The 17,839-nt window shown below is 39.4% G+C and overlaps 1 protein-coding gene across 2 annotated transcripts; it reads left to right on the forward strand.

The window, feature by feature from the left end:
* Nucleotides 1-1,404: 1,404 nt before the first annotated feature.
* On the forward strand, nucleotides 1,405-16,434 carry LOC144519893 (transcription factor E2F3-like). 2 transcript variants are annotated; one of them, XM_078253407.1, is made up of 8 exons: nucleotides 1,405-1,923; nucleotides 4,181-4,301; nucleotides 6,359-6,489; nucleotides 6,785-6,873; nucleotides 9,468-9,626; nucleotides 11,115-11,229; nucleotides 11,788-11,929; nucleotides 12,293-16,434. In XM_078253407.1, exons 1-8 carry the CDS (start codon nucleotides 1,642-1,644, stop codon nucleotides 12,586-12,588), a joined length of 1,335 nt encoding a protein of 444 aa, XP_078109533.1. In that variant the 5' UTR covers nucleotides 1,405-1,641; the 3' UTR covers nucleotides 12,589-16,434. The 2 variants fall into 2 exon arrangements, with proteins under 2 accessions (XP_078109533.1, XP_078109534.1); XM_078253408.1 differs by lacking the exon at nucleotides 1,405-1,923 and adding an exon at nucleotides 2,091-2,269.
* Nucleotides 16,435-17,839: the final 1,405 nt, after the last annotated feature.

The following is a 17,839-nucleotide window of genomic DNA, read 5'->3' on the forward strand; positions in this document are numbered from 1 at the left end:
GTATTGAAATCTTTTACTCAAGCGAAAGTAGAAATACCACATTGTAAAATACACTCCATTACACAAATAAGTCCTTAACATTTTATTTAATTAAAGTACAGCGGTATTATCTTCAAAATGTACTTAAAAGTAAAATAACTTTGAATGGCCCATTACAGAGCATTATATCATGATATACTGTAGCCTATATTATTATTATTATTATTATTATGTAGGCCTATGCATTTATGTGTAAACAGAATTCAATGTTGTGGTTGGCCAAATATTATTTTAAGCAATTATAATTTTTAAGCTGATGACATATTTTGTATGTACAATCTTAGCTGTAGCTTACATATAAATGTAATGAAGTAAAAAAGTACAATATTTCCCTCTGAAATGCAGTGAAGAAGAAGTATAAAGCATACAATGGAAATACTCAAGTAAAGTAGGCCTACAAATACATCAGAAAAAGTACAGTACTTGATTAGATGCACTTAGTTACATTCCCCCACTGAATGTAAACCTTTTAACAGCTTTAAGTTAATTAAAAGGCAGATACTTTTGTAATTTGCCTTCTGTGAGTCTGAGCTACAGTTAACCAGGTCACTGCTGGCCTACTCTAGCCATGTAAAACATACAGTAGGCAGTAGTATTATTAGAATTAGACACAATGCTAAGCTGCCCTTCTGATAAGTTAATTTCTACTTGTTGTCAACATTATGATTACGCACACAGGTAAGGTTTGCTTTAAGTTCAACAATACACTTGACATTTTGAAAATTAGAAGCGCTGATTAAACAAAGAAGCAAAAAAAGTGCAAACAACTTTTTATTTTTTTAAATGCTCTGCATGAAGTAAGCAAGGGATTACACATAAAGTCCCATAGGAGCTGTGAAGAAAACATGATGCACAAAAACAAACATGATACCACCTAACAATATTGAAATTCATATTTAGTTTTGTCATCACTTTTTGCTTAACTGGTTTTACCAACTGCTACAATAACAATATCACAGTAACCTATTATCTTGGAGGAGGTCAGTATTTAATGCCCAAAGGTTATCTTGTCATTCTGATGTACAAAGGGCCCACAAAACTCAAGTTAAAAAGGGGGCGAACATTAAATCAAGAGTGAAAATTTCACTTCACTCTGCCTCTTCAGCACAACCGATCACTTGCGCCACTTAGCGTCCTCTCAGAGAACACGCAAGGCGTGACAGGTGACGCTGCCTGTTTACAACTGCCAATGAACACGTGGCACACTTAATCTTGAGCTGTCATTGGTCAATACGGCTATAATATGGGTGGGGAATTTTCTCTGAAGGACCAATAGCGTCTGTCATGTAAATTCCGTTTGAAAATTTCCCGGGAAATCTGAGTTTCGCGGGAGGGCTCTTGAGCGCGTAAACCGTATCCCTTCATTCATCAGGCCGTTTCCTGAAGCCATTTCTAAACCGGGGAAACGAGAGTTGCGCTACTTTTTAATCCGTTGCATCTGCCTAAATGCACTTTCTTAAGGAAAAATACTTTACAAAAGTCGATGAATCAGACTGTCATCTTTACTTCGGTCTGATTATTTTTGTAATTTTTGCGGCGGATTAGCAGCCATACGGGCTTGAAAGTACTGAGACAAGAAAGGGGTTACCCCGAATACGCAAGATGAGAAGAGGGATCTCCTCGGCTCCGGACAAAGTGATTTTAGCGGGGGTTGGGGGCTCTCCTCTCGACAATAATATAATTTTAACAACTCTCACGGATCGTTTAAACCCCGGTCAATCCAACGCTACGTATATCCAAATAATAACCACCCCACCGCCTTGCAACGTTACACAGACATCAAATGTGTGTTTATCCGAACCTCAGATAAACAACATTTACACAACTCCACAACAAGCTGCAGCAAACGGAGCAGGACAACGACCCGCTCTGGGGAGACCGCCGGTAATCCTCTATACAGCTCGTTTCAACATATTTGGCTTGCTACAACTAGCCTCAAACACGACAAAATGTTAGCTTGCTAGGCTAGCCAAGCTTGTTGTTCGGGCAGCTAACATTAGCTGCCTAGCCAGGGCATTCCCTCAACCTAGCGAGGTGGCTAACTAACTACCGCTAGCTAAGTTACCCAAGTGGGTTGGTTAAGTGTTATGTTGACTGTATGGAAGCAAATGTCGAGTTTAAGTTAGTTTGGGGTTTACAAAACACGTAGACATGTCATCTAATAGCGGGCTATGCTAACTTCATGGTGTTTTGAGACCGCTTTCACCCTTGCAGCCAGATGGAAATATTGGTAAGAGATGAGTAACGTTAGCGGTGGCCTAGTGGCTGCTGCTGGTGCCCTAATTTGGGGGTTGGGGGGGATTGTTGGACTACTTGGCTCTCAGTTAGCTACTTTTTAGCTTTCAGACAAGACACTAGTGCCTAATTTGCAAAGACATGGGCTTATAAGCTAAAGCTTCACTTCAGTTTCGAAACTAACGTTACTCGATAGATATTTCTTCCAGTCGTCTATGAAGCTGCAAGCCAACTTGGATGGAGCTTGGAAATGTGTTAGCTTTCAAGGCTAGTAGCAGTATTAATTATCAGAGGACATTACTCGTTGTCGGCCTTGACCTTAATTTTGTTAAGTGTTTTATGTGCCTCTTTTTTGCAAATAAAGTGTAACGTTATGGTGCCTTTCATGCCAAGTGAAGTGAAACTGGAGTTTGTTGCTGAACTGATTGCACATTTCCTGTGTTTTCAACCTGCACAAACCACACAAAATAGTTTCAGCAGCATTCAGGGTGTTGGTTTGTTCTGGCTACTCATCTTTCATGAACTAAACCTAAACCAGCCTCTGTATCTCAGGCTGTAGCCATGAGCAGGCAGGGGGTGAGGGGAGCTGCTTGCTGATATAAAATGGCTGACATTTTGACTGTCAACAGAGGGCATATTATTCTTTCTCAGACTTAGGCTAAATTAAGTAAGAAAGTGTTAATTATAGGGTTTACTCTACATAACATGCTTAATATGAGTGTTAATTGACTGCTCGTCTACATGGGGGTTAGAGGGAAATGCAGTAGACAAGCTCTCTGGTACTGGTGTGTTGCTCAGACACTAAAACAGGATGGATTCTAGCCAACACACACATTTTAAGGGTTCCCTGGTTGGAGAGACTATTCACTAAGCTGCCATGTAACAGTAATGATGACTAGAATGCCAATTTAGGCTGGTGAAAATATTCAGTTTTCCACTGAAGAAACAGCAAATGGTTGCTGGGTAATTCAACATTTGCATTATAAATGAATGTTGAACACAGCCAAAATGGTCTTAAACATGGTGTCAAGTACTGCAGTGGTGATGAGGTAGACATTTAAATGTCTACTATTGCTAAAACCATAGGTAATGACCTCACCTTTGTCAAGCTACACAAGTACTACAATAGAAGACATTGATTCTGACAGGTTATACATTGGTGACCTGTAATTTTGGAGTAAAGATGAATGTGGACGTATGTTGTTAAAACACTAGATTATATCAAAATACACTAAGCTCCTGACACTGCTTCAGAAAGGGCATTATTTAGTTTTGATTAATGGGTGACTAAGGTACAGCAAATTAGCTTTTACATCCTTAGACAGTAGGTTGGGATCTCCTATTGGTAATATTCAATGTTAATGGGGCTATAAGTATACTTGTATTGGCTTTTTTTTATTGGCATTACTGTGATCAACTCCATGGGCGTGACTCACTCTAAAGCTATGTGGGTTTGACTTGGCCAATGTGTTCAGATGAGAATGAATCACAACCATTGGTTTTGCGCAACATAAGACCAACAGTCTCTCCATGACGCACTGGAATATTGATTTAAAAACATCTTGTTTTTTTGAACTATTTCATGAATATTTTGACTGATCCACCTCAGAAATTATAGAACAAAATAGGCTCTTTTTTTTTGGTCAAAACTGAAATGAAAAAGACAACAGAAGAATGATGGCCTCGGATTCAGTGACCAAATACCTCACCTCGTCTTCTTTAAAAAATTACTTGTATTTCTATTAACTTTCTAAATAGTTGTGAATGTTTTAGGACACTGAAGACATAAGATGAAAGTAATTTGTTTAGCATCATGCATCATTTCTGGTGGCTTCAAAGATGAGATGCCTACCAAATGACCAAAACTGCCATATGTGCTGTTAACAGTATATATTTGTCCATCTAGGCAAAAAGGCGGTTGGCCCTCGATGATTCAGACCACCAGTACCAGTCAGAACCAGCCAGGACTCCAAGAGGCAGGGGAGGGTCTGTGGTGGCCAATGGGGCACGGCTAAAGACACCTAGAAGTAAGAAGCCCTCGCCATTCTGTTTGTACACCTTTGTAACCTGAATCTTACAGCCCAATGATGCAGGGTCATCCTGTACTAGAGGCGATCAACACCAAGTTTCTTACACAAAATCAGCCTCAATGCAGCAACTTCATACAGAAAAAAAAGATTCTCACTGAGCTGAACACATTGTGATGCTCTAGACATAATCATCAAGGGTTAAAGATCCACTCAATTCTCACTCTCAAGTGGAATGGAGTTTAACCCAGCCCTTGACCCAGGGTTATTTCACAGTTGATGTATTGAGACATTCAATGTTATTGCAAACAATTTTAAATGCAATCCTGTGAATTCCACTGAACAAGACACAGTGGAGCTGAAATGCAGAATGCACACACATTAAAAAACACTAAGAAGTTGCATTAGTTTTTTGCGTGCATGTCCTTCATACACAACATTTTCAAACAAGACAAAACTTTCTTCCTAATTGCTACCTAATTTAAATGATATTGGGCTAAATCTAACAAAATGCCCTTTCATGACGGCCCTTTAATTTCTGTTTACTCTCTGCATGTGTGTCCTGGGGCCCGTATCAGGAAGGAGGTTTAACAAACTCTGAGTCTAACCGTGAGCTCTGAGTTGATTTACCCTGAGATGGGAAACTCTGAGTTTTCAGTTCCAGAACAGCTGATATGAGTTGGTTCAGTCAACTCGGAGTAGGTTCACTCAGAGTTAAGCGCGTGCACCACCACTACAAAAAGGCAGCATGAATGGAGCACTGATACTACGATTCACCATGGTAACAACCATAAACAAACTGGTCGGCGGAAATACTCATGCGCACATACAGCGAGTTTGAACATATATTTCGTTAAAAAAGCAACACAGTGGCTGCTGCAAAAGAGAGAGAATTTGCGTGGGAGAAAATTGCTGCCAGAGTAAATGCACGAGTTCCAATATAGTGTATTAATACATTTGCAGCGATATTATAGGGTTGACAATTTGTGCTTTAACAAAATATCTTCACACTTAGATTTTAGATAATAATCATCAGTAGTGTGGACATAATGTCTAAGTGTGGAAAAGGCAAATAATAGAACAGCTAGAACAGTCTGGTAAGTTCAGAAAAGGACATCACTTTACTGTAATGCAGCCTTTAAAACCAGTAAAAGACAACACTTATGTCATATTACGATATCCAAAATCTAAGACGATATCTAGTCTAATATCACGATATCGATATATTGCCCAGCCCTACTCTGAGGTTAAGTTACCTCCTTTCTGAAACGGGCTGGAGTTACCTCTCTGAGGTTTGATTAACCTCCCTTTCTGAAACAGAAAACCCAGAGTTTCCCTCATCTCAGGGTTAACAAACTCAGAGTTCTCACTGAACCTGCTTTCTGAAACGGACCCCGGGAACAATCTACTGAACTATATTTGGAACTTGAAACGGAAACAAAATCTGTACCTCAGTGTTTGTGTTCATGATATTTGGCCATTGCATCAGTGTAATATATTGTTGTTGGAGGACGAGACAGGTCACACGCCGTATGCTGTAACCCTCTGATGAGAGGAACTGATGTTATCAACACAGAGCTATCGATATTGAAATACGTCCAGCTGGCAAATACGTAATTTGGTGCTTTACGTAAAACGTTACCAGCTGGTGCTTTATCAAAGTTCAAGTTGTTCCTTGGTACACGTAAAGGACACATTCCCAGCTAATTATGACTGATTGAGTCATTTGCCTCCAACATTTCCTGACTGAAAAAAACCCATAGGATTTATTGCAGTGTGGTTGTGTTGGATTGGATTACATGGTAAAGTTGTACCTATTATTAACTTGTTGACACCTCTACTGCTTTTCTACTGCTGGTTTTGGAAGTCAGGGTGAGTATAGGTGTCTTGTGGTTGGTTTAACTTTTTCACATTACGGACAAACCCACAATTTATCTGGGTTTCCTCCTACCAAGTAAAACTGTTATTAGGAAGTTTTACTTTCCTCGCATAAATTAATCACATGTCGCTGAAATACATTGTCCTTTCCCCTTTATTTCTCTGTTCCTCCACCATAGCACCCAAGTCTCCACCAGAGAAGACTCGGTATGACACCTCCCTGGGCCTGTTGACAAAGAAGTTCGTGGACCTCCTTGCCCAGTCTTCTGATGGCGTCTTGGACCTCAACCTCGCTGCTGAAACCTTACAGGTAATTTCAGATCAAAATAAAAAAGAAAGGGGATGCTGGTGGTAGGAGGGTTATGTAAAGCAAACCTACCTTATAGTTGATGCATTTCTCCTCTAAATCCTGTTAGTGATGCAATAAATAAAAGGGAGGGATAACAACATGTATAGGGGACATCTTAAGCAAAAATATCTGCTCAAAGCATTGAAAATGTTTTGGATATGCGTTAGGGATTTTGTTTTGCTACGATTGGTAATTTACACAGTAAAATCAACTGCTAAATTGGTAACTGATGAGACATGTATTCCTCAACATTTAGGTACAGAAAAGGCGGCTGTATGATATCACCAATGTACTAGAAGGCATTCACCTCATCAAGAAGAAATCAAAGAACAACATTCAGTGGATGTAAGTGGTCACCACTCTTAACACTCAAATACTTGACTTATATCTTTTTAAGAGTATGTTTTGTCTTACCTGCCGATCCGAGTACCCACTTGAATTGATACTCTTGTCTAATTGATCCCATCATGAACAAATTTGAGAACATAATGTGACACATTTCAGTTCTCTTGGTTTCTCCCTGTGTCTTCCTCCATCTTGTGAGTTATCTCATTGTTTTGGAGTTAAAAACTTTTTAACATCTCAGAAAATATGTGTATCTTGGGTATCTTTTTGCATATAAACTGATTTTGTTCCTTGTTCTGTAGAGCACAAGGAGGCAGGAGGCTGCGTGCAAGCTGTTACCACTTAAAATATTAGTATACCTGAGTGTTCTACACTTTTCTATGATATACAGTATCTCTATTTTCTTTTAGTTAAGGCCCAGATTTTTCCTGTCTTGGATATAATGTGGTTGGCCTAAATTTAGATGTTGCTAAAATGAAATAAATCCATATTAGTCACTTAAAGGAACACGCCGACTTATTGGGACTTTAGCTTATTCACCGTAACCCCCAGAGTTAGATAAGTCCATACATACCCTTCTCATCTCCGTGCGTGTTGTAACTCTGTCCGACGGCTCCACCGGTAGCTTAGCCTAGCACAGATCCTGGAGGTAATCGGTTCCAACTAGCCTACTGCTCCGAATAATTGACAAAATAACGCCAACATGCTTCTGTTTACATGTTGTGATTTGTATAGTCACACCATGTACAAATAACAAGGTCACATGAGACACAGCCATCTTCTAACCGTATATAAACTGGGAACTATATTCTCAGAAAGGCGAAGCATTGCTTCTCTGCTCGGGCTTCTCAGGTGCTGCAATCATATCACTCCGCCCAAGTAGCAGAAGTAGCACTGCTTCGCCTTTCTGAGAATATACAGTGGGGAAAACAAGTATTTGACACTATATATGGATTTTTCCCACTTACAAAGCATGTAGAAGTCTGTAATTTTTTATCATAGGTACTCTTTAACTGTGAGTGACGGAATCTAAAACAAAAATCCAGAAAATCACATTGTATGATTTTTAAGTAATTAATTTGCATTTTATTGCATGACATAAGTATTTGATCAGAAAAACAGAACTTAATATTTGGTACAGAAACCTTTGTTTGCAATTACAGAGATCATACGTTTCCTGTAGTTCTTGACCAGGTTTGCACACACTGCAGCAGGGATTTTGTCCCACTCCTCCATACAGACCTTCTCCAGATCCTTCAGGTTTCGGGGCTGTCGCTGGGCAATATGGACTTTCAGCTCCCTCCAAAGATTTTCTATTGGGTTCAGGTGTGGAGACTGGCTAGGCCACTCCAGGACCTTGAGATGCTTCTTACGGAGCCACTCCTTAGTTGCCCTGGCTGTGTGTTTCAGGTCGTTGTCATGCTGGAAGACCCAGCCACGACCCATCTTCAGTGCTCTTACTGAGGGAAGGAGGTTGTTAGCCAAGACCTTGCGATGCATGGCCCCATCCATCCTCCCCTCAATACGGTGCAGTCGTCCTGTCCCCTTTGCAGAACAGCATCCCCAAAAAATTATGTTTCCACCTCCATGCTTCACGGTTGGGATGGTGTTCTTGGGGTTGTACTCATCCTTCTTCTTCCTCCAAACACGGCGAGTGGAGTTTAGACCAAAAAGCTCTATTTTTGTCTCATCAGACCACATGACCTTCTCCCATTCCTCCTCTGGATCATCCAGATGGTCATTGGCAAACTTCAGACGGGCCTGGACATACGCTGGCTTGAGCAGGGGGACCTTGCGTGTGCTGCAGGATTTTAATCCATGATGGCCTAATGTGTTTTTTTTATATATATATACACATATATATGTATGTGTATATATATATATATATATATATATATATATATATATATAATGTGTATGTATGTGTTTAGAAGATGGCTGTGTCTCATGTGACCTTGTTATTTGTACATGCTGTGACTATACAAATCACAACATGTAAACAGAAGCATGTTGGCGTTATTTTGTCACTTATTCGGAGCAGTAGGCTGGTTGGAACCGATTACCTTCAGGATCTGTGCTAGGCTAAGCTACCGGTGGAGCCGTCTGACAGAGTTACAACACGCACAGAGATGAGAAGGGTATGTATGGAGTTATCTAACTCCTAAATAAGCTAAAGTCCCAATAAGTCGGCGTGTTCCTTTAACTTTGAAATGTCCACAGACAAATTGTTGTGTTCATCTCGAAACAAATGACAACAATAAAAATATTTTAGATCATACTTATTTTAAGAAGTATGATCTGTAATGAAGGTACATGTTCTGTACATGTACCTTCATTGTTGTGATTTGTAGTCCACTTTACCTTACAGGGGATATTTATTTGTGGGTTACAAAGAGAAAATACAATAATCTGCAGCCAAATAATATCCTCTGCAGTATCTGCTCACAAGGAAGATTTCACCTAAGTATTGAAACACAAATCTGTGGTACCAAAAAATGCTGTTTAAGCAGGCAGTAATAAAGGGGCTAGTGAAGCGCCTGAGCCAGTACTAAATCTGTTTAAATTCACTCACTTCACTCTTCTCACTTTCACAGGGGCTGTAGTCTGTTGGAGGTTGAGGGGGCACTGAGCCAGAGACAGAGACTAACAGCAGAAGTTTCTGCACTGGGAGAAGAAGAGCAGAGGCTTGAACAACTGATCCAAAGATGCAGCCTGGATATGAGACACATGAGCGAGTTGCAAAGCAACCAGAAATATCCTTTTGTTGTTAGTTGACATGTCATCCAAAAGGTAAAATGGTTCTTAGCCACATTATTTTATTGTTTTAAAAACGTCCTGTAACTATGTTCTCATAGTTCTGCAGGTAGACCTCACCAAATTGATCAAGGTGTAAAATTGTTTGTATGCATGCTTATTCCTGTCTCACAGTGAGGCCAAGGTGATACCATGGGGATTTTTGCTGGGGCTGCACGATATTTTGTTTCGTCTACATTGCGATGTGCGCATGTGCGATGGTAACGCTACAAATGTTTTGCTGCTTGATAGAAAAGTAAACTTTCACCGTTCTCCTTTTCCATGATTGTTACCCCCGGCCATTCCCCTTTAAGACAGGTGGCCATGTGTGTATGTGACGTAACGTTAGTCCGATGGGTTTGTTCGGAAGTGAGGCTCTCCTGCGTGTTAAAAAAAATAATTTAAAAAAAGTACCGTAAGCTGCAGCTGCCGCGGACACAGGGATGCACATAATTTTCATAGGCGGTGAACCTACCGTAGTCAGTGTTTTATGTTTGCTGCAAAGACAAAATAAATCACCTGATTAATGGAACGTTATCACAATGTCCCCTGGCCATTTTTCACAGCAGAGTTGCCAGAATGCTGCTATCAGCCAGGCTAAAGCTAATATAGTTAGCCTAAAGATACAAGGGCTCTGTCTCAACTAACGTGACGGTTCAGAGCCACGAAGCTGGAAACGTAACACTAATCGAAAACAGAAGTCTGTGTCTGATATAACGTCATTTACGCTGATTTATGTGTTCTTGCATACACAGTTTGTTCCAAGTGTGTGACATGCAGGCTCTGCATGCACAGCAAACCACCAATCACAATCAATTTATCAAACAAACAAAGCAGGCCCCGCTAGTCGACCACAACCTGAAATTTAGAGGAAGCAACATGCATGCATTATTAATATCATTGACTATAGCCTGGATTGATAGTATTATATGAATACAATGGTGTCATGTGAGTCAGCATGTGAGTGTATATAACTACCTAATTTCAGTAGTCACAGCGCTTACTTGCTTTGGTGTTTGTAAAGCATAAAAGTTCAACAAAGAATGGTTCACATTAGAAAAGTTCTTTTTTTATTTTCTATGTAGATGCACTCCCCTACAAAATCACCCCAGTAGTCCAGAATGATTTATTATTTCCAAATAGAGCTATTTGTCATCTTGTAAAAATTAGTCTTATTTCATAACGCAATATCTATTGCAGGAAAAAAAATATATCACAATGTCAGTTTTTTCCAATATCGTGCAGCCCTAATTTTATTTGACATGATGGTGCCTAACATGTTAAGCTTAAAACACCAGCATGTGTAGATGCATGGTACAGCAATCACTTCAGCAGTTTGGAGGTTTGTCATCATGTAGTTAGCATTTTCCGGCTTGCATATACATGTATGTTTAGTATTAATATGTACTGACCTTGTAGCATTATTTCTTTAACCTTTTCATCTGCACATATGCCTATGTAACGTACCAAGACATCAAACAGCTGGGAAACCTCAGAGACCAGACTGTTATTGTAGTCAAAGCGCCCACAGACACCAAACTAGAAGTACCAGACCCTGATGAGGTATGTGTACACACATAAGGTGGATCTGTCATTGTTGTTTTGATGAAACTTCTGTTTCTTGCTCTTCTATGGTTGGTGGTCTTTTGGCTTCTAAGTGGAAAACTGACAGCTTCACAATGCTTTTGCAGTGTGTAAACTTAGAAAAAGTGAAGTAATGCAGGAACACTGCTATTCTGTCTAGCCACTTGTTAACGGACATAGCATTTCTCCTAACATTAACGCACCAGCTGTGGAGGTTGCAGTCAGTTTAGGTGACCCCTCTACGGTTGGTGTTGAGGATTTGTTTTACCAGGCATTTGGGGATGACAGTGACTAAAGCAGTGTCATGGTCTGTAGCAAAATGTAGTGCATCAATTTGCCCCGAGTTACCAGTTTTTTAGGTACACCATGTACACATGTACAGACTACAGTACCTTTGGTGTATATATGTTGGTATGACATTTACGAGTTGAGGGCATATGGAAAAGAGACTCGTAGTCTGTTAATTTTTCAATCAAGTCTGTCCATCTTTCTAATCAAGTGCAGTCCTATCAGAATAAATTTTTTTCCTCTCTCCAGAGTTTGTCCATCCATCTGACCAGCACTAAGGGTCCTATAGAAGTCCTCCTGTGCCCAGATGAGGAGAATGACCCCAGGAGTCCTGTAAAAAACGGCAGCATGGACATCAATGGGAACTCACCTTTCCTCAAAGTCCTTCAAGGTTTGTCTCAGATAGACATAGGTGTGCATGAATGTTTTTAGACCTCCATTACAAACAAAGAGCAGCGTGTGCAATGCTTAGCTAAACTCGTAATAGAATAAAATTGGTTTTGAGTGCCACCCTCCCACCCAACCCAAGTTAACCCAAGATCTGTTCAATGAACAACTTGCTCGTGTCCATGCAACTTTTGATTCCAAGCACTGATTCGCTGGTACTTGGGATTTGAATATTGGTCCCCAGTGCAACAAGCACCATAACACTGGTCAACATAATTACTCTTTTGGCCAACATGGTCTTGTTATGTTGATATGGTTCCTTGACTATGCAAAGATAATAACTAGTTGACTCAACTTTCCTTCACAGGTCCCACCTGCACAACCACTTCTTCCATCCCCTCCCTGGCTCCACCTTCTTCTTCCTCAGCAGTCTCCGTCACTACTCTCTCCCCCATTTCGTCCCCTTACACTAGTCTTCTCCAACAGACAGAAGACCAGATCCCTTTATCCCTTGGGCCTTTCTTAAACCTCGGGCCGCCTCTTCTGGACCAAGATGACTACCTTTTAGGTTTGGGAGATGACCAGGGAATCAGCGACTTGTTTGATGCCTGTGACTTTGATAAAATGCCCTCTCTTGGCCTGGATGATCTCCTGTGCAGCTAGCATTAGTTATTACAAATTCAGTTTAGGTGCATGGGAGAGAGATGGAGTATCGGTGAAGGTTTTGATGCCTGTGACTGTGTAGTTAGTGGAAGCCAATTCTAAATAGCTGGAAAGGAATGATTGGGGGCTTTTTTCAGTCCCAGTGGGACTAAATGCCATGTTCTTTCATGGTGTGAGAGATAAATGGCCTTGCATGATTTCACACAAAGACACGACCGGTCAATGGGAATACATATCCATTACTCTTTGTCTCAGGCTATGTAAAGCCTCCAGTGTAGCTGGTTGTTGGGGGGTATCTTAAGGCCTTTGCTGTCTGTTTGGTAGTATAAATGGAAAGAGGAAGGATATCCACCTCTCTGTATGACACAAGGATCACATCACTGTACAGAGAGACCAACAAAGATGGGACAAAGAACAGCTCGAAGGAAAACACCCCCACACCATCTGACATTAACACACATTGTGGTTGATTGGTTTGGGTTTAGCATTACACCCAAGTGTAAGTGCACCTAAGATGCACAGATGGGATCACCCAAAATCATCAGTAGACTGTGCTTACTGTTTAAATCTTGAAGGATAATGCAAATATGAGGATTTGACAGGCCTGTAAATCTGCGATTTGGCAAGAAAAGGAGCGGTTTTATCTGTGGTTTCCTAGTGATGCATTTTCTTGGCAGATGTCAAAATTCATCCAGATGTGTTAATGCCAAGTGCTGTGGGGACTATTGATGGCTATCTATTGCACCAATGATCTGTGTTTGAAGGTTCATACTGCTGACTGTTAAGTAGGTGTTTTAAGAATTAAAATGAATATTAAATGAAAACAGGGCAATTTTGATACACAGCATTCATGACTACTGTTGCTATCCTATGGTTAGGTTAGGCAGGCTGAGGTTTTGGTCACCCATCTTGTCCCTGCCTGTTCAGACACTTGTCAGGTTTCCTATTGTGCTATTTGGGCTTATAATCATACAATTACTAAGTATGAGTATTTTGTACATTTAAGCACTATTTAGATGTATTAAGAGCTCCAAGGAAGTTCATATACTGTTTTGGAGTGCACATGACAATTATCCAGTGTTAAAGGAAAATAGCAATGGAAATAAGAGTGTGTACTCTAAATGCTCTAAAATGAGACAAATATAAATTTTTTTAGGTGTACAAAATACTTACAGTATGCCTTATGGCTAGTAATTAGTTAAATCTCCTTGCGCACAATGTATCTTGTGCTATGTCCTCCATATTTAAAATATATTTAATAGGTACATTTAATAAGGGACCTTTATCTGTTCAGCTGATCAGCCTGTTATCTACTCATCAAGTGGGCAATCTCATTTTTTACATGATGAATACAAAAATGTTCAACATGGGAACAGGTATTGTGATGTTTAACATTACATGACCCATGTGCTAACAGCACAAAAAGTCATCATACCTGGGTAATGTGGGGTTAAGCAAAAACACCTGATATGCAAACTTGAATATCATCTCTAACTCATATTTTTATTGACACTTTGTGAAATTTACACTTTTTGCCTGTCCCCTCCATCTTCATCAGCAGAAGCTACCATAACCAAACTCATATCTAATGCCTCCTCATTTAGTCTGTGTTGCTGTGAAATTATACTGTGGTTTCGAGCTAATCAGTAAAATTTGAACCACTTATCGAAGCACACTACCTACTTGGTGTGTGCTGAAGTTGTGTAGGAGACAGCATAGGCGCGTATTCATCTTTTTAGGTTTAATAAATGTTGAATTTTAATGGATTTTAATACTGTAGAAATAACTAATATCACGGTCACCTAAGCAACGAGGGGCCAGATAGCCATTCATTTAGACTTCAGCATGTAATTGAAGGGCTTTCCCCTCCCTCCATAACCAGGATATAAAAAAAAAAATAGACCCTGTTTCGTAAATTGAGCAAATTCAGTGCAACAAGCCATGTTTCATAATAGGCTTGGTGATACTGTTGTCTTTGGCCACTGAGTCTTTAAACAGTGGTTAATCAAGAATAGCCAACTGGAGGACTTGGTGAACCAAGAACTGTAGGGATGTGTTGTGTTTTTACTTTGGTATTTGGAAAACCATCGCTTCTTGTGTTTGATGACATCCCCGGTAATAACAAAACACAAACATTTCCTCTGAAACCCTGGCTTTTAATCTAAAGAAACCTGCGGCCGCAGGTAATGTTGCTGCTGTTACTTTAAACGTTTCCCTGACCTGATTGATGTGCGCTTGAGTAATTGCGTGTGTGAGTTATGTCAAAGATCAAGCTTCCTAAAGAGTAAGCCTGCCATGTGTAATATGATGTACAGTTTTCTAAATTTTTCAGTGCACAAGGTACTGTAGGCTACCTCTCACTTAATGTGTGACAGTAACAATAGGGCATAGAGGTAAATGCCAGTGTGTATGAGTCTTTGAATTCCCCTTTGTCTTAGAAATTAGCCTTGTATTATTTACCCTGATATGACTATGCCTTTGCTCTTAAATCGGTCTCATGTTGTTGCATCTTAAATTTGAATTAGGGGTGCACATTTGATGAGTAGAAAAATGGACAAATTGCAATATTGCAATTTTCTTTTCTTTTTTTTCTTAAGTTATTTAGTGTCTTTTTTTTTGTTACATGCAGAGCCTCTCTTAGACCCAAGAAGTGGTACACATTCAATAATGCATACATGCAGTCATTCTTTCACAGTTAGTCTATCTGCCCTTTACTGACCATTAGGAGACATTGCTCTGTCTATATACACTGAACCAGGATCAGACTTGTGTCCTCTACTGAAGTGTGTAGGGGTTTTTGCTTCTGTGACACTGTGTGTCCGTTTTATTTTTGGAATGATGTGAGGGAGTCTGGAAGTTTTTTTTTCTGACTTTCTTTTTCACGGAGAGTATTGAAGCCCGTTGAAACAGCTTTTTGACTATGTAAAATCAAAACCCAATATAATATAAACCATCGCAAGTGAACCGTAAAATTTGACTTCAATGCACAGAAATGCTCTGATAGACGATACAATTTCCCTATAAGCATATTTATATCAGTGTATTTTGTATGCATGGATAAATCCAGCTCATGTATTTACCCATTTGGTTCATTAACCACCGTTGTGCTATTTTCTAAAACCATTCAAATAAGTAATTATATTTTCCTCCATCTATTTCAGGCGACCAGAATCTGGTCACAATATTGTATCCACTTTTACACAATGGAAACATGATTTTTGGAAAGATTGTACCTTTCCATGGGTTTCTAATGGAATGTTAAAGATTTTAATGCACCGCTTAAGCTAGTGTCATTGCCAGTGAGTATGAAAAATGTGTTATGGGTGACTTAAAATTACAACTCCTTCATTTCTAATGAGTAATTCTGATGTGTGATTAGACCTTACAGAAAAGTATCGTTAGGCTAAATGTGGTGTTTACTATTAGTGAAGATTGAAACGGCACTCTTGTTCCTGCTATTTACCTATGGTTATTCTTAAGCTGTTACCAAATACATTATACTGATCGGTAAATATTCTGTAAAGGTTCAGTGAAAAGTGAACCGTTTCATAGGAAAGAATTGACTGTAAAATTATGATATTGCTGCCTGTTTCCACTAATTACAGAAAAAAGAGCTGTAATATCACAACGCAATTTGAATGCATGGGTGAAAGTATTAGTGTGCTGTTGAATGTTTAAGGTAAACTAATTTGATGTTTTCGATGTGTGTTATTCAGTTACAAATTTCTATAACATGTCAAATGGGGAATTGAGTTGTATTTGTTTGGGGGGGGGAGGATAAATTGATAAATGAATTTGTTTTTTTGTACTCTGGGTGTTTGTAATTGAAAATTTGAATAAAGGCAATATGAACATGAAAATAAATGTTTTATTGTCTTCAGGGATGACTGCGCTGTAGTGAAAAGTAAGTACCGTGAAAATCTCGGTCTAAGAACATATTGGTTCCCTGTAGGCTACTGCTGAAAGATATGATCAGCAACAGGCATAATTTAAGAAGAAAACAAGCCCGTAATTGAATTAACCATATAATACTCCACTTAAAAACATTGTCAAATGGCCAAAAATCATCATTCATCGTTATCTCCCCTTGTGTAAAATACACACGTGTCTAGTTTGTCCCTCTTTACCCACCGTATCTACGCACAAGTAGGACGGTCTAGACTAAACCAAGGGTGTAAGCGACCATCTGGAAAGCGTACCTCCTATGGGGAGATTCTAGGCTAACGAGCCATCACCTTCTGTTAGCATCCCATTGACTCCCATTCATTTTGGCGTCACTTTGACAGCAAATAACTTTACATCTGAAGCGTTTAAAGATTCTATTTGTCCATTGTTTATTTCCAAAGAAACACGACAATGTATAAAAGGCTCCATTACCTTTATATCTCGCGTTATGTCCCCGTAGCAGCAGTTTTTGTAAAAATAGGATAACGATTGTGTCATAACCATAGACAGTAAAATAAATAAACAATGTGACGCCGTAGATTTCAACGGAGACCAGTGAAGTCTATTAGAAGCCTACTTTTCCGGTGAGGGCTGAGTGTTACTGCGCAGCCTCAAACTGAGCTTGACGACGTAGATGTGATGTGAGCAACCTGTCTGAAAGTTGTATGTTCTGGTAGCTGTGCCAAGAGAAATCTCAGTCATTCCGATTCTTGCAGAGACAGAAAGAGTAGGAGCAGAAGCAACTTTTGGTAAGTATTCTGATTAATTATTTGGTCATTTTGCATAGTATTTTAAAATATAACGGCAGTATGCCATATTAAGTTAATGCATATATCATTTAAGCACGATGAAAATAGGCATTGGTAAAGATAACATGCTTGCTTGCACATGTTGTATAACGTTAATGGTCGCCGAATATAACCACAAAATGGCGTTAACTGTTATCTACATCGCAAGAGAAAATGGACGACTCAGACGACTAATGGTTGCCCTTTTCATTTTTCTTTCCTCATAGGTTCAAATACTAACGTTAAGCTGCACAAGTTAGCCTATACCATGCCTAACAACAACAACAAAGGTAAGCCATGTAGCTATAGTATCTTTTAGATTAAAGTCGAACATGGAAATCAACACATTTACCGTTAGAGAGAAGAAAATAATAAATGAACCTTGTGTAATACCTATATTGTCATATTATTATTTTAATGAACAGATAAGAGCAATTAATTTGTGATTTATTGTATATCTGCATAGACTTTTTTCTGTTTTGTTTGGATAGGGAGAAATCAATGGCCCGAGACAAGTT

This window comes from Sander vitreus, chromosome 6, assembly GCF_031162955.1.
Source record: "Sander vitreus isolate 19-12246 chromosome 6, sanVit1, whole genome shotgun sequence".
Lineage (NCBI taxonomy): Eukaryota > Metazoa > Chordata > Actinopteri > Perciformes > Percidae > Sander > Sander vitreus.

Bases quoted from the DNA above. Each gene is read 5' to 3' on its own strand.
- LOC144519893 (XM_078253407.1), top strand. From the start codon at position 1,642: ATGAGAAGAGGGATCTCCTCGGCTCCGGACAAAGTGATTTTAGCGGGG. The intron at 6,490-6,784 runs GTAATTTCAGAT...CTCAACATTTAG, and splicing joins TCGCTGCTGAAACCTTACAG to GTACAGAAAAGGCGGCTGTA. The intron at 11,230-11,787 runs GTATGTGTACAC...TCCTCTCTCCAG, and splicing joins AAGTACCAGACCCTGATGAG to AGTTTGTCCATCCATCTGAC.